A 25215-nucleotide genomic window follows, 5' to 3' on the forward strand; every position below is an offset into this window, starting at 1 on the left:
ATGAAATTTCTCAACAGAAAGATCAACCTTTTCTTGTCTGAGGTGACAGTGGAGATTAAAGCTGTCCTCACTGTCTGACTACTGTACCTACTGTAGTTCCTCTACGTGGTATGACCCCCGTCAGACTCCAACCACACTGGCTCCTGGCTGGAAAGAGGAGAGCAGCCAAACCTGGTGCTGTCTCAGCCTTTTTCCACAAACACAGACTTTACAAAGAACATCCAGTAACACACACACACACACACACACACACACACACACAAACAGGTCCTGGAGATTTCTAAAGGTTCTAGCCGCCTGGTTTCAACCCTTTAAGCAGAACAATGTCTTCCTGTAACAGTGAAAATGAATGAAAGACACATTTCTCTCGCTCTATCTCAGGTTTAATATTTCAACACTGCTGCTGGTGATGATGCGTTTTGACCCATTTCTTCCTCTGTGACTGAGAATCTGGTTCACACATTAACTATTGTGACTCTGACCAAGAATGAAAATAAAACTGTAAATGTCTCACAGTGCGACCACACTCTGAATGCCGGGGTCGGTCTGTCACCCGCTGTGACTGAGAAGCTCAGGGTGACTACTCCTGAAGAAAGCCAGGCTCTGTCTGAGGAGTCAATCACATCTGAACCCCCCCCACACCTCCCCCCTCCACACATAACACATATTAACACACAAGACCCCCCCCCCAGCATCCTGTCAGGCCTCATTTCTCACATTCCTGCCTCTGCGATGCTTCAGGGGAAACTGAACGTCACAGAAATGTCTTCAAGATTAGTTTTTTTTTCTATGAGACATCAATAGTGCTGCTTTCACAACCGGTGTGTTCTGGCGGGTTTATTACTCCTGCGGCCTGTCCAGGTGATGACAACCAAAATACCAGAGGCTCCTAAGAATAAAATTGAAGCTGAAGTAAGCAGAAAATGAAGTTGATGGCTCCTTCGTTGTCACAACATTAGTGTTTTCACAAAAATGATCAGTTTTACAGACTTTTCACTAACAGGGAGACAGTTACAGGGAGAGAACTGACTTGTCAGACCAGTGCAGTGTAAACACGGTTCACAGTCAACAGTCAGACATGTCCTGAAGTCCTGGAACAGCACAGTTAGTTACTGTAAACACACCTTCACCTGGCTGGATGACCTCACCTGTCAACCTGCGGTACATGAAGCACATGGACTTCAAGTTGAAAAAAACCTCTAAATTGATTCTGTAATTCAATAAATTCCCAGAGGAAAAATGTATATACGCTAATTAGCATTAGCAAGTACATTTTGATAGAAAAGCAATATTTGCTCTGAGTAACTAAAGAACAATTAAGGATTATGGGTTATACTATTGGCTGTGTAGTTTGATGAGAGGATTGATAACACTCTCATGTCTGTATATTAAATAGCTACTTTCCAAATCTGCGGCCTTTGGATGACTTGCTCTACAACGGCGTGACAGTGAAGGCAGAACCACTATGAGACAGTCTGGTCTATGGAGAATTTCCCCTTTAACCTTGGCTGCTGTTTTATTTGCGGAATCCACCTTATTCTCTTTTTTAAAAGTGATTTGTCACTTTTGCATAATGAATCCTGGGATAGGTTGGGTCAACTGATGGATCCGTTGTCACCCAGGAAATACAGGGTAGGCCTACATTTGTGACAGCCTTGTCGCGCTGCAATCTGTCTTCAAATGCAGCCTTCAAAGTTTGAGGTCCCTGAATTGACACACAGCTCATGTGAGGCTACAGCTAGCAGAAGGTTAGCTTAGCTTAGTATAAAGACCTCGAAGCGGGGGATACAGCAACAACATGATTCTGTCCAAAGGTACCAAAACCTGCCTACCAGCACCTCTACAGCTCACTAGTTAACCTGAGACTCATTTGTTCGACTGAAACAAAAACAGACATGTTACAATTAAAAATGTGTTGCATTAGGGAAAGTAACATGACGGATAATTGACTGGGAGCAGTGAGTATTTACCCAAAACTACTTCATTTTATTTCCCCAAGTGGTTTAGTTGCCGTTCTGTGCAGGTAAGTCAAGGTCTTCCACACCGAACTGGGCAAAGCTTTTCTTGATGGACCTGGCTTTGTGCGGGGGTCTCCCTCTCTCTTCTGGTCATGGACAGTACTCAGCCTTCACTGCAGATATACAGGTCGTCCTCTGATTTTGACTTAATTAGGTTTCTGATTGGTCCAATTGTCTTTGTGGAGATGAGGACGGTTCACGCCTCAAAAAACAAAGCCGTGGGGCCCCCGGCGCTAAGCCTTTAGCGACAGATGCTAACAGGAGTAAATCTCTGGGAAACAAAGTGATTAGACGACAGGGCTGCAGGGGGAGGTGGGAAATTATGGCTGTACCCCGCATCAACAGGCTGTTCCTGGATCAGTTGGGATAAAGTTTGTTGTTCTTACTTACAGGGATCAGGAAAGTGAATTCAAATTTAGGTTCAGGCAATTAGACGGTTATGATCCTGAGGAAGTTAAAATGAGCAACTGAGGAAGGGTTGAACTAATATGGGCAGTAGTTTTTAACTTTAGTCATTAATCACTATACTACAGTATTTTTTTAACACTAATTTATATATGAATATGACTTTCTTTCAACATAACCTTGAATTTGTTAGTGTATTGGCATCTTTAAGGCTTTTTAAGGTTTTCTTTATTGCTCAAGATTCTGTACTTCAACTTGATTTTTCTTTTATGTATGAAATTCATAGTTTACATCAAACTTTTCTTATTCTACTTTGTTTTTGTTGGTTTTAGTCTCGTTTCTAATAGTCTACATTTTAATTCTGTTACTTCTGATTTCCTGTGACACTGGTTGTAGCTTTAAAGGTCCTACATTTTACACGTTCTCTGTGTTTCATTTGAAGTGTTTCTAATTGAAGTGATATATTTGTGGTTTTAAGAACCAAAAACCATCTCAGTGTAGTTTTACATTTCCTCTCTCAGGCTTCTCTCTGGAGCTCTAGTAATAACAGGTCAGTGAGCCAATCAGAAGAGAGGAGACTCTGAGCCTTTCTACTCACTAGGAGAAACCTAGCTTGGCTTGGCTGAGAGCGGTGGTTGGTTTGTTGTGACATCACAAAGTTCCAGAAGTCCTGGTGGCTGGTTTTAAGGCTCAGTTTCTGAATTAGATTAGATTAGATTAACTTTATTAATCCCACAACTGGGAAATTCATTTTACAGGCTGTGTGCATTTCTCTGTGGACTGAGCACTTTGATACTTTCACAGTATTAATATAGAAACTAGACCTGCTTTATACTCAAACAACACATGGACATCTACCTTTATAGAATGTGGGACCTTTAAGAAAACACAGCTTAGACCTTAAATCCTCAATAATCAGCAGGGAATTCCTTGAGGCATGTTACAGGCTCTTTACAGAGAGAACCAAAAGGCTGCTGGCAGCTGATTGCTTCACTAACATTTCATTTAACTACTACGACTGTCACGCCAGGAATCAGTTTCTCAGAGGAGGAGCAGTGAAACTCTTCATTACGTATCGTTAGGAGGGAAAAACTGAGCCCCCTCTCACCACCCTCTGTCAGAGAGTTGAACAGGTAACCCTGCGCCCGCCTCAAGCTTCACTTCACTTCACCCCACCACCACCACCACCACCGCCCCCCATCATCATCATCAAAAGCAGCAGCTGCTCTTTGAATCACCATTCATCTCCTGCTGCATTGTCCTGCAGTCAGCTCAGGAGGAGGAGACTGTCTGCGCCATCAAAAACACTGAAACCCGAGCAAGACGAGAGCAACCCTGCGACCTCCGAGAAAAAGGACACCGAAAATCTCTACTCATGATATGATAATAATAATAATAATAATAATGATAATTATTATCATTAAAAAGAAAACACCTGACATGCAACTGCAAACTTTGTTTTACTCATAAAATAAAATGGGAAGCATTTAATCCAACAAACTGTTTTCAACTATAACTTACTTGCCATAACTTTTTTTTTAACCAATAAGTGAGATTTTAAATGTAACTGTAATATCCATTACATTATATTGACTTCACAGATGCTTTTGACCAAAGTGGTTTACATTTATCACCGACATGAACACATCTGGAGCAATTTGGGATCAAGTTGAGATTCAATGTCTTTCTGAAGGACACTTGGATAGGTAGGCACAAGGAACCAAGGACTGAACCAGCAACTCTATCTTGACCCACTACAGACACACCTGCTTCATCAGCTGAGCCGCAGGTAACCCTAGTTCACTGGTTTTCTTTTTTAAAATAAAACCCTAGAGCAGTGGTTCCCAACCTTTTCCAAACTCATAGCACCACTTGACCACCCACATCCTTGATATATGCACTTGCACTGAACTTCACTTGCACTTGCTCTGAACATCTTAACAAAATTACACAGTTCTTTTGGAGAAATGTCTCATTAGGTGTCAGAGTGAAGAGAAACCTCATGGAGCGTCCAAGATGGGAAAGATTAGTCCCAAAGACTATGAATATGCTCAATTAAATTTTAGCACATTTACAATAAAGGATCAAACATGTTGCTCAGTGGCAACATTAAGGGAGATAGTGGAGGTAAAGGAAAGGTCAAAGGTCAGAGGAATTATAGGGAGTCATCCACCGGGGGGAATAAATATTAAAATATTAAGACTAAATATCATGGCAGCCTGTGCAGTAAAGTCTGATCCTGAACAAATGAACACACTGTTTCTACTCACATTGGAATAAACACAAATATATACACACATCATCACATCATAAACACATAAACCAACACTGGGACACAGTAAAAAACTATTTGTGATAAATATAAACTGCATAAACACATTCTGGTTGATATGAAATGAGTACACACACACACACACACACACACACACACACACACTGAGGCACGCTAAAGTGGGTGGGGCTTGCAGTAGTGTCCTTCACTGATTGGTCAGCACTTTCTTCCCTCACTGACAAACATCTGCTCTGCACCCGAACAGGTGACATCCATCTTCAGTTACACACACCAGGCAGCAGGCAAACGTACACACATACACACCCATTTATTCAAATAACACTGAAACACACACCTATGCATGTGAGTCTCTGGATGACAATGCACACACTCGATCCTCATAAAACACACAACAACAACAAAGAACACGGATGAATGTGTGACCACACTGCTCCACAATAACGGCACGAAGCAACACAAAACAAACACACTATTATTTGCATGAGTTCATGTCTCACACTGAACAGCTGGAGTTCAGTGTGTCGCTCAGGGGCACACTCTACATATGACCTACTTCAGGGATTGAACCTGTGACTTCTCTGTCACACAGGCTGCTCCCTCCATCTGACAATCATCTCATTGTGTGAGGCGGCTGTTAGTGAAACTTTTAAAGCTCAAACACACTGAGTGTGACTGTCTCGTGCTGCATTTATTTCTCAACTGAGCAAATTAAAACCAACACATGATGAGAGGAGAGGAGAGGAGAGGAGAGGAGAGGAGAGGAGAGGAAACAGGAGAGGAGACAGGAGAGGAGAGGAGAGGAAACAGGAGAGGAGAGGAGACAGGAGAGGAGAGGAGAGGAGAGGAGAGGAGAGGAGAGGAAACAGGAGAGGAGACAGGAGAGGAGAGGAGAGGAAACAGGAGAGGAGAGGAAACAGGAGAGGAGAGGAGACAGGAGAGGAGAGGAGAGGAAACAGGAGAGGAGAGGAGACAGGAGAGGAGAGGAGAGGAGAGGAAAGGAGAGGAGAGGAAACAGGAGAGGAGAGGAGACAGGAGAGGAGAGGAGAGGAGAGGAAACAGGAGAGGAGAGGAGACAGGAGAGGAGAGGAGAGGAAACAGGAGAGGAGAGGAGACAGAAGAGGAGATGAGAGGAGAGGAGAGGAGAGGAAACAGGAAAGGAGAGGAGAGGAGAGGAAACAGGAGAGGAGAGAAGAGGAGAGAAAACAGGAGAGGAGAGGAAACAGGAGAGAAGAGAAGAGGAGAGGAGAGGAAACAGGAGAGGAGAGGAAACAGGAGAGGAGAGGAGAGGAGAGGAAACAGGAGAGGAGAGGAAACAGGAGAGGAGAGAAGAGGAGAGGAGAGGAAACAGGAGAGGAGAGGAAACAGGAGAGGAGAGGAGAGGAGAGGAAACAGGAGAGGAGAGGAAGAGGAGAGGAGAGGAGAGGAGAGGAGAGGAAACAGGAGAGGAAACAGGAGAGGAGAGGAGAGGAGAGGAAACATTAAAAGAAAAAAGATGAATAACAAGGAGAGGGGAAAAGAGACCAAAGAAAAGTCATAAAACCAGCAAACAAGAAGAGAGGATGAGAAACAAAAACAAGGAAGAAACCAGGAGAGACAAAATGAAATAGGAGGAAGAGAAAAAGATTAAAAAGGGGACAGAAATTAGAAGAGATCACTAAAAAAATGGAAACTAAGAAACAAGAAGCCAAAAGACAAGAGGAAGAAACAACAGACAAAACAAAAAGAAGAGATACATTATTGAATGATTAGGGACCAAATCAAGAGGATTAAGATATTAAAAAGGAGAGATAAAGAAGAAGGGGAGAAAAAAGACAAGAAGAAGACAGATGGAAGCGAAGAGGAGAGACAAATTATTTAATTGCACAGAAAAAGAGACCAGGGAAGAGAGAGGACTAAAAGATAAAAAAGAGACAAAAAACTAAAGAAAAGAGAAAAACAGAAGAAAAATAAAAGGTGCAGAAAAGAAAAGAAGAACAGACAGCTTTGTTTCGCTGTGTTTTGGCACAGCGGGTCGTCATGAGAGGGACACGAATGTCTGAATAATCGACACTTTAAAAGCACAAGCGACAACTTGATGGTGATAATAGATGTCGTCAGACTGACACCGTCATCACTAGAGCTAAAAACAGCCCAGAAGCTACAGCAACAACAACAAGAGCCCAACACCTCGTCTGTAGACTGCGGTGCGGAGGCTCATTAGCTTCAGTGACCAGCAGCTCTGGCCGAGTGTGTGAGTGCGAAGCAGCCAGGAGATAAGAATGCCTTAATCTGCCGATAAATCTTCAGGACAATACGCCGGCTCAACATGACCCTAAATCCTTCAGCGCTCACATTTACAGAGCGTCCTCTGGTAGTGACCCTCCGCCGCCCGGCCGCTACACAGGAAGTCTTTGTTGAAGCTGTCAGCACAGGAGGGTCGAGGAGAGTAAATCCACTCAGACAGCTCACACAGGTCAGTGTTTACTGGCCTGAGTTTTAAAGGCTGCGGTTAAAAGGGAGCTAGTCTAAACTCAATGAAGTTCAGATTAAATAAAGAAATATAAAAGGATGTTATTATGAAAATATAATGTCAAGAAACATCCACAAAGAGATTGTGCAGGGCCATGCTTTAAGTTTAGTTTCACTCCGAGTTCCTGTTCACACTCTTTCCCTGCTGCTTCAAATTAAAAGTTTTCCAAACTAGCTGGAGAATTTTATTGTGAAAGCAGCTATAGAAAGTGCAATATTTATGTCACTGAGATCAGTGGAGCATTGTTCGTGGTGAAGAAGACGAGATGGGCTTATTCAACAGTATTTGGTCAGCAGGACAGTAAATGTTTAAACAGAGGCGGCCTCAGTGTGCTGTGGTCAACCGCAGCTGTAACAATCACTAATGTTGAGTTAAGGCCCGTTCGTGGTTTCCTCTCGCCCTGCGGACACGGACACGCATCTTTTCATACAGCAGTCAGTGGGCATGTGTACGGAACAGAAAACATGATGGCTTCCTCCTGAAAAGAAAGAAGAAGCTCTCGGTTGTTTGTAACATGAAAAAGTCAAATGAACGGTGGGAAATAAATAAACGCTACATGCTGCAAAAAATGAGCGTCCCCTTTACTTGACAGGCGCATGTGTGTGTGAACAGTGTGACTTCACATCACATGGACCCATGCAGCAAAAACCGTGAATTAGCCTTTGACTCGCAGCAATTACAGTTAAATACATTGATCTGACAATGCAAGGGACATCCTAACACTAATTTGAAGGTGACAAATTTAGCAGCCACAATTCGCTGTATTATTAAAGCGTGGAATCAAATAATCAAATCTAAATAAAATCTGAACCTCCATCCATTTTTTGCTGCTTATCTGAGGTTGGGTCGCTCAAAGTAGTCCAGATGTTCCTCTCCCCATCAGTGTTTTCCATCTCTTCCTGGGGGATCCCGAGGAGTTCCCAGGCCAGATACAACATATAATCTCTCCAGCATGTGCTGGGTCTACACCGGGGGGCTCCTACCAGCCATACGTGCCTGGAAGACCTCCAGGACGCATCCTGACCAGAAGCCCGAACCACCTCAACTGGCTACTTTCAACACGAAAGAGAAGCAGCTCTTCTCTGAGCTCCTCACCCCGTCCAGCCACGCTACAGAGGAAACTCATTTCAGCCTCTTGTATCCATGATCTCATTCTTTCAGTCCCTACCTAAAGCTCATGACCATAGGTGAGGGTGGGATCCAACATCCACTGTTAAATCAAGAGCTTTGCCTCCCAACTCAGCTCCTTCTTCACCATGACGGTCCGGTACAACGCCTGATGCCACACCAATCTACCTGTCAATCTCCCGCTCCATCCTACCCTCACTCGTAAACAAGACCCCGAGATCCTTAAACTCCTTCACAGAGTTTCACCCTCAAGTGAAGTTAAAATCTGAATCTCAGCCTTCGCAAAAACCAGAGTGAATTCTCTCAGGTGTGAAAACTGTGCTCATCTCCGCGTCCTCATCCTTTACCCTGCTTATTCAGGTGCGATGCTCGACACCTCTAAACAAACTCTCATCTAAAGCGTCTTTTCTTTTCAGTGTGTTAAAGGAGTCATAAACTGCTGCAGCAGCGGTCAGATCAGTCAGCTGTTGGTGTTGGTGAATAGCACATATAACCATGTGATATGTGTGTGTGTGTGTGTGTGTGCTGACATGACGTGATGCTGGCAGCTTTGTCAGTCTTCCTCGTCACTTTTCCCTTTAGTGTTTGGAGACAAAGCAAAGTATCAAAAGCCAAAAAGATCCCCACTTTGTGAAGATACACACTTCTCTCTGTGTTGGTTCAAACCTGTGGAGTTCAACGCGTCACACAGGAAATGAAATGTTTTGTGTTAAATCTAACTGATGGGCTGATTCATGTTAATTCTTCATAATCAATCCAAAGCACACAGAAATCCCCCGGTGACCTCTGTCCCATGTGTCCTTCACCTCCTCTGTGTCTGCTATTTTGACAACACACGGATCAAAGAGATAATAGAGAACCATATGGGGATTAGGGGATTTGCCCCATCTCGAGCTGATCCTAAATTATGTGAGGACCTCTTTAAGCCTTTGCTCTCTTGTAGGTTTAGGGGAAAGAAAAGTCTGTCGGTGTCAGAGGAGGTTTGGGAAAGTCGGGGAGATCCTCCAGTGAGTGGAGTCATGTTTCCCTGGTTTTTTGTGTTTCTGTGGGACGGCACGGTCGTCAGGCAGAACGAGCTCTGAACGGGGCCTTTTAGTTATAAAAACAGGCAGAAGTGATTCTCACCTGGCCGTAGTCTGTGGCAAAGGCAACGACACCTCCAGAGCAAGAGGACACGGTGCTGGGAAGGTACTGTTCATCCTCCCTTAACCACACCCGGTCACCCTGCAGAGAGAGAAAGAACAGAACAGAGTCAGTTTAAAGTACTGGAGTACTCAGCACTCAACATGTTAAATATGAGGTCCTAAATACACACTGAGATATGCTAACTGAAATTTATGTGACCCAGAAAAACCTTCATTTGTTTTCAGACCTTCAAACCACTACAGCAGTAACCCTACTCATTTGGTGACATCAGAGTTTTCAGCCTCTGCAGAGACTAACATGTGCTTGATTTACCACATCGTGAAAACACAGCTGCACAGTGGACAGTTCACATAATCACCCGACATGTGTGAGAAAAACGATGGAAAATAAACATCAGGAAGTCTCAGCTCAACCTACGGCACCGCAGATAAACCAACGCATCCAAAGAGTTCAGAACGGTCTGAAATGTTTTAGATCCAAACATCAACAGTTCAGCTTCAGTAGGTCTTCATGTGTCAGCAGCGTAGGAGTGAAGCGCCTACCTCATGTTTCGTGGTGGAAATTAACTGCAGTGCTGTACTGATGCACAGTTTTGATATACTTTGAACAGAAGTATAAAGCAGCGTTAAATATGCATTAAAAATCAGGAGAGGAAAACCAGGCAAATGCTTGGGGCCAACCAAGGGGAAATAGGTGCCCTCATATTTGCTCATTTTACATTGACAACTATAAACCCCCTTAAACCTCCCATAAAGACACTATACAGTGCGCTGCTGTTGCCCCAAAAGCTGTTGGCATTCAGGGCTGGGCCTCATAGGGAAATATTGTACTTTTTACTCCCCTACATTTATCTGACACTTGGATCAACCCTTCAAATAAAACAGGAAAAATGTAAAATATGGAGCTTTAAATATAAATATATTAAACAAATTTAATCCATTGTTTTCAATTAAACTACCAAAAGCAGTTTTACTTGAGTATCGAGCTCAACTCCACAGTGACACGGCTCCAATGTGAAAAAATAACATGCGTCTGTTTGTTATCTTTTGTTTTTTTAGCAGATTTGATAGTTTTAGCCAAGAAAAGATGTTGTACAGTTTGGCTGTGATCAAGCGATCAAGCGACATTTATTTATGTCACGTCATTACTTTGTAATCTCGCTTTTGAGGTCGTGTAATGCTATATTTAGGTCTTTGCTAATGGCACAAGGTCTGACGAGAAGATATATTAATCTCCATATGGTGCTGCCATGGCTTTACCAAGGCACTGACCTTTCTCTGGCCGGCAGGACGGTCTCAGGTGTCCGGGATGCAGGCAGGACTCTGCAGTGTTGGGTTTCAGAGGTCTCTACCTGCAGCCAGTAAACCTGCATGTTTATTGATGATTTTTACTGAAAACACTTTTATACCCGTTGAAGTTTACTGCTCCTGGTTGCTACAGTTTCCCCCCTCCCCCGAGACTAACACCTGGATATTTAATCAGAAGAGTTTCCTCACTCTGCTGTGTTTGTGAGGAGATAGCAGAGAATTTGTAGAATTTAGAAAGAAAGTCTTAACTGTATGTTTGCAAGTCTTTTGGCTTTAGATGTGACCATAGAGGAAAAATAAGAAAAATAATGGGTACCCCTTTAGATAAGTGTTTTTTCTAAAAGCATGGATTGTGATACTGGCAGCACCAGACTCGGCAGAGCCCCCCCTCGTCGACCAAGCTAAAGATTCGAGGGGCCCTTGGAGTGGATTCCCTCTTAATCGCGTAGCCACATGTGCCGCTGCTCATTAGCGTGACTGGCTAATGCTAATGGGAAAAACAAACGCTGCACTTTTTGTCAGATGCATTGACTGAATGCCCCTCCCCCCTCTCTCTCTGCACCGGGCACATGAACAACCTTTGACCCACAAGCCCTCATTTTGACAAGGTTGTCTGGTCTAGTGTGGCGGTGAGGGGCACCTGGCTGGGAGAAAAAAAAAAAAAAACTGGCACACACACACACACACACACACACACACACACACACACAGGGTAAAGCTTGGGTCTGCAGAGTCAGCAGTGGATCAGAGGAGCTGTGTATTGATCTAAACCCCCGGCCGTCCTCTCTGAAAAGGGAAAAGATACGATTCAAAAAGGTTCTGGGATCTCAGAGATTAATGAAGAGATGCGCCAAGGAACATTCTTCTCCTGATCCCAACTCTGTCACATAAACTCTGGTGGAAAAATTACTCGTCTTTCTTGAGTTTGTTTGGCAAATTTGTACAAATTGTTGTTGTTTTCATTTTTGTTGTGAATTTTTCAGGTATTTCTGCACTTTCTTATGACTTTTTTGCATCTGAATTTTGCATGTTTGCCTTGTTTTGAGAGATGGATGTCACAGAAAGGAAACATGGGGGGTGAGAACAGGATGACATATAGCAAAGGTCAAAACATGTGGACGGTATGATGATGTCTTTTATTCAAATATTGTCAGATTGACATTTTAAAGGCCCTTTCTTTGTCAGTTTCAGCTACAGGGCTAACGCTGCTAATGCTAAGTGGCCATTTCTATAGCTTCTGCTCAGGCCACATGGATACATGCTCCATGATGTTTAGTTTTAGTAAACACAGAGTAACAAAACTGAAAAAGGTCTCTGAAGGTGCCTCTGTGTATTACATTTACCTGTATTACAGGTAAATACTGACTTTGACTTCCACTATTTTCTATCTTACAAATGTACAAGTAGAACAAAGCACATTAAAACTTGAATGTCTCATGGTATCGGGAGCTATTTTACCACATAACCTTGGACATTTCTTTTTAAAGATGCCTGAGATTGCTTCTGATGCCGTTTGTGCCTGAACTCGTTTCCTCTGCTGTAAATCAGGTCTCTCCTGCAACGAGGTTACTTGATTAAATGATAAATCTGGTGGTATTCCGTATGTTTCTTATTATCAGCAAATCCCATTAAAAGACCAAAACCAACCGTGAATGTCTCAAACTAAGAAGTATTGTGTGTGTCTCCTAAGTCTGATATTATTCCTCTGTGTAATAGAGCTCCATTGTTTCCTCAAACTATTAAAAACACATCAGTGAACCACACTGTTGCACTCGGTGACATGTTGCTTCATTACCGTGAACACACACACACACACACACACACACACACACACACACACACACACACACACACAGTGTAGTTTATTTTGACTCAACCCCACACACTGTCCTGCTGCGCCAAATCCGCCGCTGAAAATAGTCCCCAATAAATGCTCTATTTCCTCCTGTTTGTTTGTTAAAAACTACTTTTTAAAAATGAAACTACACGCTTATGAGCAGTTTTTAAACAACCAATGTAATGCTGAGAGCCACAGATGGAGGGAAGTCAATAGATATTGAAGGACGGACAAACACACTGTAGGTTTTGGTCTATTTATGGGATTTGTTGACAATAAGAAAATATAGAATAACACCAGCCTTCACCTTTAGATGATATAAATAAACCAGACATGGAAACACACAACAAACTGTTTCACTCTGATGCTGACAGTGGCTGACGTCTGGCTCTTTGATGCTACAAAAAGGGACCAAACAAAGGAAGATGTTCCATTGTAACGTGCACAAAGAGAAGGCGTGTGCTGTTTACCAGCTGAGACCATATGGACATTCCTGACGTGCACCACCAGAGGAATCCGACGCCCGCATCAAGTTTGGGAGGAGAAAGAAAGGAGATGGGGTGTCCCTCCATCCCTCCCTCCCTACACTTTCCAAGGCTCTTTCACTACCGCGGACCCCAGTACACACACATGCATACAAACACACACAAACACACACACACACACACACACGTCCATGTTCTATGTGGGTAGCGTGTGCCGCCCGCCCCTCCTCTGCTGAGGGGAGAGAAAGAGGCATCAGACAGTGGCACACTATCTTATTGTGCTTTCCTTCCCTCCTTAATCCACTCCCTCTCATCTCCCATCCCCTCCCTCTCCACTTCACACACACACATACACACACACACACACACACACAGAACTACTAGCCCATTTCTAAACTAGGGCTCTGTGCCAAAAAGCCTCTGCTTCACCTCTTCTCCCTCATTCATCAACACTGATTGCCTGAACCTTGAACATCAAAGATCTCGTTTGTACTTTCCGACGACCCCAGGTACATATCTCTGCTAATGGATGAAAACCACACTTCCAATAGAAGCACTTTTTCAGACAGCGAAAAACTGAGGCAGCCTCAAAAGCAGCGCCGGCGTTGCACTTGGTCCTGCACACAGAAAAAATGACATAAATAGTTGAGCGAAGAGGGTGGAGAAAATTTCCTTTTATCACACCTGCACCATCACTGCATTAAGAGGGTGTGATTGTCCAGATTCTGCCGTCATGAAGCCACTTTCAGATGCTGTCTTGCAGACCTGATGCACTGAATCCCTGAGGTTCACCTACTCGACCTTCATTAACCACCGGGACTCACAGCTTTCATGTCCCCGAGACGTCACGGGACTCCTACGGCATAAAAACCGACAACAACTTCGGACTAGAGCAGGAAAAATAAAAACATGGATTCCTCTACTGTCATGAAAGGCAGCCGGGCCTCTTAGCTGAGCTAATGTCAACACATGAGCGGGGTAGACGCTAAATAGTCTGGACTGGGGACTGGGAGCTGTGGATCAAGGCCCAGCTGTTGCACCAGTAAGACCTCTGAGCCCCTCATTCCAGTTAAACCTGAGTAAACTCTCTCACAGAGCCGAGCCAGAGGTGTCAGAGTACGACGGATAGGAACAGATCGGATTATGTAAGTGGGAAAAAGAAGCTGTTGGGTTATTAAAATCAAGCATCTCTTTGATGACAAAGGGATTTATCTTGAAGTCTAGACTCATCTTTAACGCTTCATGACATTTATATCATAAAATATGTTTGGCTTTAGTGAAGAAAGGTCTTGGCTTCACAGTTACCTGGTGTTTTTGTTCCTCTGTTGTGTCAGCAGTCATTTTCTGAGGGCAGACGTCATGTTCTAGGAAATATTATTACCAGGAATAAATGTCGGGCAACAACAACAATGAAACCCTGCATAAATAAAACTCCAAAATAAGCTGCTTCCTGCATCATTTGGTGAAATCAAGACCTGGAGAACTCATCTCATATTTGGTAAATGCTTCTCTGGGTTGATTTTGAACCAGGAACCTCATACAATGGAGTTTTGCCCATTGACCAGTGTATGAGATCCTTGGTCGACATGTCAGCCACGTGTGTACATGGTCCATCGAGATGCTCCTCTCTGGCCTTTATCCCCCCGCCCCCCCCGAGAGCTTCAGGAGTTTCAACCCGAGGTGGTGACCCGTCTCCTGCGTGTATTTTCCCTCCGTAACCTCGACATGTGTGGCTAATGCTCTCTCTGCGGGACGCCGGGTGTAAAACCAGGATCTGTGGAGCTGGGAGCGTTGGTACGCCGCTGGGGTTGGGAATGAGCAGCTGTCTCGTTTGAGAGATTCCACTTCCTCTGGTGTGACAAACAGAGTCTTGTGTTCGACCACAGCCATCCTCTCTATCAGAGCCTTCAATGGGAAACACTGTGAGGGCCTCTTTCTTTTTTTTTTTTGTTGTTGTGAGCTCTAAAACTGTGACTCAACACATCTTCTGGTATGTTTCTCTGAGAGATGATGCATCGCTGCTCTCGCAAGCAACTGGCGCTATTTGCTGCATTGATAAGTGTTTACAGAGAAACCATGTCCAATGTCCAGTAGGTGAGGGGGAAAAGTTGGAAGCTCTTGTCATGAAGACATAAACACTGACCCAATCTATCTGCTCTACATCACGTCTAACACTCCGCCTTTCCCTGGACGATCTGACCATGAGTGATGCAGCAGAAGCCGGGTTGTTTTCTACCAAGGACCTGAACTGCATGTTGTCATCGCTGAATTTTAAATTATCTGCAGCAGTTGAGCACCAACAGCTGCAGTCCTCTGTCAGTGTCGCACCGGATCTGTTCAGCCGAGTCCTTCCCCATAGGTCGTCTGTGGAGCAGCTTAGTATGAACCACCGTTAACGCTTTATTGCTGGGTGACATCGGGCCGGAGTCGTTTTGACAAGAACAATGGAAGAAGTCAAGTGATGCAGTGTCAAGAACGAGAAAGTCCACCTTAAGGAGGTTGGGGTGGACGAATGGATCAACAAATCAGAGGAGACCGGAGTTCAATTATTGTAACCATGACAACAAAGGTCATCTAATCTGAAGGAAGTGCTTATTTGAACCCAAACCGCAATCTTTTCCTAAACCTAACCAAGTCCACCATGTTTATTATTGTAACCATGGCGACCGAGGTCCAGTACACCTGCTGCCTTAGGGGCGCTATTTCAGGAGACTCTCTATGGGTCGTATCAGAGGGTTGGCGACCTCTGTGGTTCTTCAGGTTGGAGGACTTGTTGGTTTAAGCTAAGAATAGATTTAAGGTGCAAAATATGCAATTGCTTCCTACAAAAGAACACGAAAGACAATACAAAATACAACCCAATAACACAACACAGAACTGAAAAGATGTAGGCTCAACTTACTTGTAATACAATACACAAACTATTTGACAAATGTGATCAAATGAGCCCAGTCACAAAAAAGCTGCAAACAATTCAAAGCAGTGCACCAGAAAGAAGTTCAGTCAAACTTTTGCAACATCGCCCATAGGATGGAATATTATGATTTTCCTCAAATATCTTCATTTGTACAATCCCAAAGATTGTTTTCAAGAGTACAATGTACAGTGTTTAGACACTGCGTGTCATTGTATGAACTGAACATTGACTGGAGGCGTATGTTTCACTGGAAATGCAGCAGTATTGCTGCACAAACAATTCCTTGAACTTACTGTTATTAGTTAGACTGGGATTCAAATTTCTTATGTGTCTACTGCACCGAATATCACAAACCAAAAGTTGGTATTGAACGTCTGATCAGATTCATAGATTCACTCAAGATTTGCTGTAAAATGTTGCAAACAACAACTTTGATGCTGCGAATTCACGTTATTCGTTTAAAATCTTCCAACATCTTGATATATCTCGTTCTCTTGTAGAACCCTACCACCCTCTCTCCCACTCTCACCCCCACCCACAGAGCAGCAGGTTTCCCTCGTCAGCCGAGTGGAACAGATTATCTCCGTCTTGTTTGCACAAGCCCCGCATGCTCATCACACCGGCTCCCTCAAACATCAGACTGAGAAGAAAAGACGGCTGAATTAAACACAGTTAAAAGAAAAACCGAAGCTGCTGATTCTTCAAGCGATGCTTTCAGTAGTCAACGGATCAGAGGCAGCACATCACACACCATTTATCTGATGTTTGAGAGCTGAGGTTTAATGGCTTATGCACAGGATTTTTTGATCCTGACTGCTTGAGTGCAGGTGCGCTCGGTGATTCTCTTTGTCTCATGACCTGCGAGTCCTTCAAACCTCTTCAGGAGTCGTCATGTGATTTCAAAAACGTTCGGCCATCAAAGACAAATTATTCACTCTCTGAGAGTCAATGCACATGTCCATCTACTGTCACTGAGGCCGGTTCATTCCAGTCTGCATTATTCTAACCAGAGAACCAACACAGACGCCTTCATCCCTCCCTCTTTGTGTGAGACATGGAGGTTCTGGTGTTCCTCCATTGTTAGAGTCACATACTCACAGTGCAGTGCGGTGCATGAGGCAGTATCAGCCCTTTGTTTTGTTTTGCCTTTGGGAGATAAGCGCAGGACGGCTGAATCTGACGGATTAATAATTAACATTGGGAACTGCTGTTTTAACGTCTCACTTCACGTGATTACCGTCGTGATGTGTGTTTTTGAATACGTCTGGCTCTCACACGGCCCGTAAGGAGCAAAAAGACACAGGCTGAATGAAAGCAGTGGAGAGGTAGCAGCTTTCAAAACCACCTCTCTGTCTGAAAGATTTCCTCTTTGACTTAACTAAGGACAGAGGCAGAGCATGTCCATTTCACCCTGCTGAGGAAATTTATGGCCGAAGGCGAGACTTAGCTGCTCACATTTTTCAGCTGCTGCAAGACAAATCTTACACCTGATTGTTGGAGAGCAGAAGAATTCAGGTCTTGAAGGGAAATGAAAAAAAAAGAAAAGTGAAAGTATTTAGCATGCTCCCCTGTGGTGATGGTGAGTGACAACACAATGGAAACAATGCACACACCAGCGTTTAGTGAGATACTGCTGTCTGGGAAACACAGCCAGGAGGAAGTCTGCAAGTGCAAATTGACCTTGAAGCTTTGCCAGCATGTGTCACAGAACCAATCAGCTCGCACGGCGTCTGCGGACAACCAATCAACACGAGCTGAGCGGCAAAGGTTATTTAGATTTTGAATGACTGGACACACAAAATGAGAGCAGGGGATTGTGGGAACTGATAAGCTTTGCCATATTGACTTTTGGAGGGGTCTGGGAAAGCCTCACTGGTCACACACATACATACACAAACACACACACACACCAAAACAAACACACAAGGACAATCATTAAACTGAAGTACACAAACACACACACCACACTTACAGACACACACACACACACACACACACACACACGTCAGTGTGAACTCATTTATCTGAAAAACAGACGAACACATTTCACCAAGTCTCATTCACATTGTGTCGATACACAACTGTGCACATACGTAAACATGACATAAACTCACAAAGCATCACATATTATATATTATAGTATGACTGCTCACACACTCGAACACACACACACAACTGAAACTAGACCACACACACATAAGAGTATACACCAACTCACTAAAAAGAATGTGCACAACTGCAGCCCACATTTGCTAATGATAGTGCAGGACTGTGAGCCGGCACACATGAACAGGGCTACAGCTGTGTTTCTCCTGACACATGGGCTCGATGGCTGTCCTGCTGTAGATACTCAGGCGTAGGTGTTGATTTATAGTTCAGCATCACATTTCTCTACATATCATCTCTGGAGCTGTCGAAGCTCCGTCGTGTGGTTACGTGTCTGAGGAGGCGGATGTCTGTTAGCCCGCAGTGGATATGTCCATAGGCTCAGTTGCTACGCCATATTCCCTTATGCTATAAACCTGCTAGCTTTGTGTTTCCAGGATATGCCAAGTAACACACACCTGCATCAGTATCACCTGTTTCTCACTTTAAACTCCAAATTTAATGAGACTATTTGAACATTATTGTTTGCACAGCTCTTTCTCAAAAACCGAATACATCCAGTTTGCTAGTTTAAATGTGAAAAGTATTTAGCCACACCAGCAGGTGTATTTCTCATAACACCCCAGTTATGACATTAGCATGACCATGCTAGCATACTGATATGCTAACTATGTAGCAATGTAGCATTTAAAATTTAGCATACTGTTTAGCATGTGTTATTTACTATGTTGGAAATTTATTTTTGAATACACTTATCATAATTAGCCTACATGCTAACATGTGCAAAGTGTAGCATTGAACATCTTTAGATGGTCGCTTTGAAAGAGGAATCACTTACAATCTAATTGACATCTAGTTCTTGTTTGAGTGCCTGCACCAAATGTCATTGCTATTCATGCGATTGTACTCAAGCTATTTTGTAATTTCAGCAGATCAATGTTGCTAATACTATGTAGCCTGTAGCGTGGCTGAAAATATCACTTTAGTTTCCATATTCAGTGTTTAAAATAGTTTAGTTCGTTCTCATTTTGTTGATACCCGGTTTCCTTTAAAGTGTAACTTGCTTTAATGTTTTTCCACCAATTTTTCGTTAAAAAAATCTCTTTCATTTTTATCAATTGGAACCAAACTCCTCCTTAATCACTTAGGACAGAAGTCTAAATTCTCAAACTGAGTTAGGAAAGTATTTTTAAGCCGGATGTTGCCTGCTTTTTTTTCCAGTTAAAGTTTTGCTAGAGTCACAGGAGGGAGGACAACTCTGTCAGTTTAGGTAAAATATTGTTAAACTGAATTGAAATTGGTGTCTACTTTCTTGGAAGCAGAATCTTGGAACCCTTTATGACGTCTTAAGACCGCTGCTCAATCTATAGCGAACACACATCATCTGTCATAATAACTGCTGCCTTCACTTCAGCTCCCCTTATTGAATTTCCAGACTTTAATACCCCTTAATTACACATTACGTACCTCTTAACCACCCCGCTCAATGAGCAGTGCCGCATATTATTCTACCCTAAACAGGGAGCGTCTGCTGCAGCCTGCATGATACATGACATGTCATTTCATCAGAGAGGAGAGAAGGTTTTTCCAAACTCTAATCTGAGTGAGCTGAGGGTGGTGAGTTACAGGGTTTTGTCAGAAATCCATTGCAGTGCTGCAGTCAGACAGTGTGTGCAGAAATATATCAAATACTACTGGGGATAAGATTATATGTATGTGTCTGGAAAAAGTCTGCTTATACTTTAGAGTCAAGCATTGCAAGTAGGCTATTTAATATAATTTGTCTTAAGTAGACTGCGGGAATTGCAGAATTTTATTTGGTTTTTAGGGAAAGTTGTAAAAAGATCCAGGTGATATTTTTTTTTTTGAATATTGATATTAGCTTTTTCCGGCTATTGATATGTATCACAATATGGCAAACATATCAAACATGAGCTTATACGTTTCACGACTTTGGACCTTTGAAATTTATAATAAATAAATAAATAAATAATTCAAGGTCTTCTGACTTGATTTTGTTGTAGCTTTGGACCTTATCTCATGGAGATGTGACAACTGAAAGCTAGTAAGTGGACCTTGAGTTGAGTGATCGCACAATATATCATGATACAATCCCACCTATGTCATTGGTTTACATTCATTTTATAACATAATAAACTTGCACAGACTTTAAATTTACAAGTTTATCAACATTTTTTTGCTTTTTGCTAAAGTTGCGTCATTTTGTGGAAAGTTTTCGAAACAATCTGTGCTCCAAATTCCCAGAACAGTTATCTGGTTTATCATCACTGTAATATGTGAGAGCATCATTAAACAAACAATGGGTCTTCTTTTTCTTTGCAGCTGCATTCCCACACACCTTTAAAATAGTCCTGTACACGATCATCATTAATGCCAGATATATAAAATATTTAACGGAGACTTGCAAACTTGCAAACTTCTGGTGTTGGCCTCATCTGAGATAAAGACAAAACCAAACCATCCATAAATTCCAAACAAATGCTCCACAACACAAAGAAGAAAATCACAGAGGGGGCAAATCTAACAGGATGCAAAAAAAAAAGAGAAAGATTTCACACACCAGAAGGCATTAGCCCTCCCGTCTGCAGCTCCTTGATGTGGCAGCAGAACAACAGAGCCCAATCACAGCCTAATCACACCCACTCGGCTTGTAAGTGAGACCCAGAGAAGCCAAATTCCAGCTTTTCTGATGGAGAAACGAATGTGAAACACGGCTGTCGGCTTGTTCAGGGTTAAATGAAACCATGTGTGCGGCAGGAGCTCTGCCGCCACATCCGGCCCAAAGAAGTCTCCTTCTCAATATTCCGGCATTTTTTCACAATCCAGAGAAAGGTGATTTTTTTTTTCCTCCCCTCTTTATTAAAACATGATGTAGGTCCATTTTGGATCAAACCTCCTCTCAGTAAATCCAGAGTCATTGTTTAAAGATGCATTTTTTTATGTGATTTAGGCCACAGAAACATTACACCTACAAAACTGTTAAAGCCTTTTTCAGTCTTTATAAGGATGAACAGTGACTTATTGTATTGTGGGAGAAAAGGAGGTCAGTGGTTGGTTGGTTACGGAGACCGTTTCTGGGGCGACTGATGATGATGATGCTGATGACAACGAGAAAGAAGGACTGTGCTTATCACACTCAAAAACACGCCGACAGACAGCTATAAACACACACACACGAATACGACTACAGTTAGCCAGCACACACATGCTCTATTGTGGATGAACGGTGACTAATTGCTATCACATGAACATGCAGAGCAGCGGCCCATAAAACACACATGGACTATTTCACGGCAGCCAATTGGACGCAGCGAGGAGCTGCTGACTAGACTGACTTAAATAATGTTGTTGATGAGTTTTTCATGGGCTGACTGCTGGGTCTGACGGCCTCTGGATGAAGCTGGGTTTATGGGGTGTTTATAGAACTGTTGCACGCATGTTCCTGTTTACACACAAACAAAGTCTGATGGATGATCCTCTGGTATTCAGCCTCAAAACTGACCTTTTGGTGAAATCACAGTTATTGTGGTCCACATTGGCTTCTTTTCAGATGTTAAAATTCTTTTTTCCTTGTAAAAACAAACCTAAACTCTACAAAAACTCATTCCAAATGTCATGATTTAATTCAGGGACAAGTATTTATGTCTAAGATTCTCTTCACTGATGAAGCTAAAGCCGATTTTAGTGTCTGATTTTTCTTTAAATTATGATATGATTCAGGTTTAAGTGTTAAAAAATGCTGTTTTCATCTTCTTAATTGGTTGACTTCAGGACATCACGTATGTAAATGCAATGACTACCTGAAAGGGCCCAGTACTGGAAATGAGACAGAGAAAACACAGATTTTTGAGGCTCAACTCAAGTTACTCTGGGAAGGTTTTGACCACATCTCTATGGAGCAATGATCTGACCCCATTTAGTTTGTTTTATACATGCACCCTAGGAAGCACGTTCCTGCAAATTCCTGCGGGCGATTCTCATCTAGCCACTGATTTCTGTTGATCACACTGATCAACAGCTGGTGGCTAACAAAGACAAACAAAGACTGCAAGATGCTAAACATACCAGACAGTTATTCAGTAAATACTTTTCTTTTCATCAACATACAAAAACTGTCAAATATCAACAGATTTTGTAAAGTTTTAAGGAGGGTAGGTAGCCGATGCAGATAGGCTAGGCTTGGCTAGCCTTGTAGAAAACTACAGTTCGTTGAAAAAAGCAGCTGACTGTTTAAACTCTTTAAAACGCAGATTTACAGTGTAACGATTGATCTGACACTTGAGAGGACCCCAGGCAGAGTAGTTGCCTTGCTAGTGTCTAAAATTGAAGCTCATTCCACCAATATTTGCTGCTCCACCATCTCAACCCCTGTCTTATATGTTAAGGTTTTGATATGAGATCTGAGGTTCATATGTTTTTGAGGTGAATTCTGTTTCCCAGCAGAATCCTTATTACAGCTTGGACAATTTGAGAAATCCCCAATAGAGCAAATCTAATTCAGTAACTATTTACCATGTATCATCTATTCTCTGACTCACAGTGGGAATAAACCGCTCACCCTGACTGGACAGGACTGAACTGAAGGAACAATTTTAAGTATGGTAAGGTTGTCTGTTAACATGTCCTGTAAAAAGTCAGTATATACAACTGGAGTCCTTCAGAGACCGGATCTGAGAGAGGTAACTGCTGAAACTGATTTGCTTGAACTACATTTGCTCAGCTGCAGCAGGTTCCCACAGCCAGAAAACTCACCCGCTACGGCAGGAAGCATGAAATCAAAAAACTGAATTACAGTGAAACCTAACGTCTCTCTCAAAACACTGAAAATGTTTAGCTAACAGCTTCAATTACTGCCTTTACCACAGATTCCCTCCAAACAGTTTCAGTGCTAATGGTCAAACCAAAAACCAGAAACGAGACCTGAAATTAGGGACAGATGTTAAACCGGTAACGGAAAGATCCACCATATGAAATCCATATGGATTTCATTTAACTAATGAAATTTTTTTTAGATCACCAACATGAATTCAACTACTCTAAACTGGCAAAACTGCAGGAGACAAAGGGAAGATGGTGAGTTGAGGTGAAGTTCAATGAACAAAAAAAAAAAAACCTGCAGCGAAAGCCGTCTGCCAAAAGGCTCCAGAGGTACTGTTTTATCTTGATGTAGCAATTAAAGAAATGACTGTACTCATTCATAAAGTCTAGTATCACTCATGAACATCAGCTGAATCCCTGAAGTGTTTCCTCTACAAAGTCAGAAACATATAAAAATGAAAAATGAACAAAAGGAACTCTGTTTTCTAAAACTCATCCAGAAACATTCAGCCTTTGCTCTGACCACAGGATCAACTTTTAACAAGCTTCCCTCCCACCCCCCCTCTGCTTACTTTGTGCTCCTGCGCCTTATTTTACCGATGATGACTTCAACATTAGCTCACAGGCTCTGTGGTTGGAATATATTTAGAGCCCAGACTCAACTTAGAGATGGTCAACATTTAGAAAGCATGAGTGTGGTTTTATTTTTTTTTTCCTGCGTGGTGTGTGAGTGAGGAGTTCAGGCAGGGACAGTTTCCTCAGAGCAGTTCTTCTCAGCAAGGATCCAACAGCTTTTTAACATAATACAGCATCAGCTTGTTGCCAGGGACGATTCAAATCTACCCATTGTTAATGAAATGACCGAAGCTGCTCCTTATCAATGCTGCAAAAGTATGCATCAACTAAGATATTAGCCAACTGCTAAACTTGAACACAGAAGGCAGCCATCTGAGCAAAACGTCTATGAAATTTTATTATGTGACCTTTAATTTGTGCCAAAAAATGCTGAATGTTGATGCGTTTTCATATTTCACAGTACAGCTCTATAAAACCATCATCTTTGTTTAAAGGAGCTATTTGTAAGTTTTTGCTATTGCTACATAGCCAACATTAGCATTAACAGCTGATTACTTACCTGAAGTGTTGCCACTTCACCATCAAACTCCATTCCTTTACTCGCCAACAGCTGTCTCCAGCAGTGGAAATCAAATTTGTTTTTGCTTCTATTTCAATCACTTCTAATACTAAAGTTAGCATGCTAATCAGCTAGCTCCTGGCTAGGCCTGTTTCGTCAGTTTCCGATACTGAGTCACTGTACTATCCAGTCTGCCCTGAGGAATTAGCTCTAGTAGGGTGCATTATCACCTGCTAAAACTCTTGCTAAGACTGGTAAGTAAACAGCTGATAATGGTAATGTTAGCTATGTAGCAACAGCAAAACTTACAAATAGCTCCTTTAACTTGAATCCCAATCCTTATTGGATGGTCTTACAAATTCTGTAGACTGAAATTACCATGTTTAATTAAACTGTAGAAATGCTGACCAACAGTTGAAAAAATTATATTTATTTGAAGATGGGAATGCTAACATTCGCTATGTAGCAATAGTAAAACTTCAAAATAACATTTCCAAGCTGCTTTGGTTATCTTGACTTTGTAGCCTATGTGGCTTCTGTTTTATTTAGTCTATTGCTTTTGTGCCCAAAAGCTGTTGCTGTTTGGTGTTTTTGGATTTCATAGTATACATCACCCTACCTACAGTTTAATGCGGACTGGTGGCCACATGAGGCACAAGTCAGAACCATAAAAAAAAAAGGATTCTGGGAAAAATTAATGAAAACCAACAGAAATGCATGCTATTCTGTAGCACAATACTACACAACAACATAAATGAGAAGCTCTCAACCAGGCTTGTAACCTAATTAGAATTAACTATGAGGCACTCTGCACTTAAGAATTAATGTAAATACAAGCTCACAACTAAGTCAACAACACAGAACACCTGGTAGGTTTGAATTTTTAATAAAGTAATTGTCAGGAGGGGTCAGAGGTCACGTTACTCAGCGCACTCTGGTGTCAGAGAGTGGGAGGGAGCAGAGGTGTTGACTGGAGACTCCACAGGAAGCAGCTGCTCATCGGCCCATCGTCCTCCTGTTGTCAGTTATCAGGTGATCAGGAGGCAACCAGCACAAAGAGAGGTATCCACCAGGTGAAAAAAAGTGATAC

General features: G+C 42.5%; 1 protein-coding gene and 1 long non-coding RNA gene across 3 annotated transcripts in view; both read right to left on the reverse strand.

The window, feature by feature from the left end:
- LOC147817258 (uncharacterized) overlaps positions 1 to 25215 on the reverse strand; it is a 236097-nt gene that overhangs the window by 89567 nt on the left and 121315 nt on the right. The gene's annotated exons all lie outside the window — the stretch shown is intronic.
- Positions 1 to 25215, reverse strand: part of myo10 (myosin X) — a 135356-nt gene that overhangs the window by 89567 nt on the left and 20574 nt on the right. For both annotated transcript variants that reach the window (XM_023396699.2, XM_087171233.1), the window contains exon 2: positions 9479 to 9577. In XM_023396699.2, the coding sequence (XP_023252467.1) occupies positions 9479 to 9577 (99 nt within the window). The remainder of the gene's footprint in view (positions 1 to 9478; positions 9578 to 25215) is intronic.

The sequence above is a fragment of the Seriola lalandi genome, unplaced genomic scaffold (assembly GCF_002814215.2).
Source record: "Seriola lalandi dorsalis isolate HSWRI2012SDOR001 ecotype SW California unplaced genomic scaffold, Sedor1 jcf7180002054982, whole genome shotgun sequence".
In the NCBI taxonomy this organism is placed as follows: domain Eukaryota; kingdom Metazoa; phylum Chordata; class Actinopteri; order Carangiformes; family Carangidae; genus Seriola; species Seriola lalandi.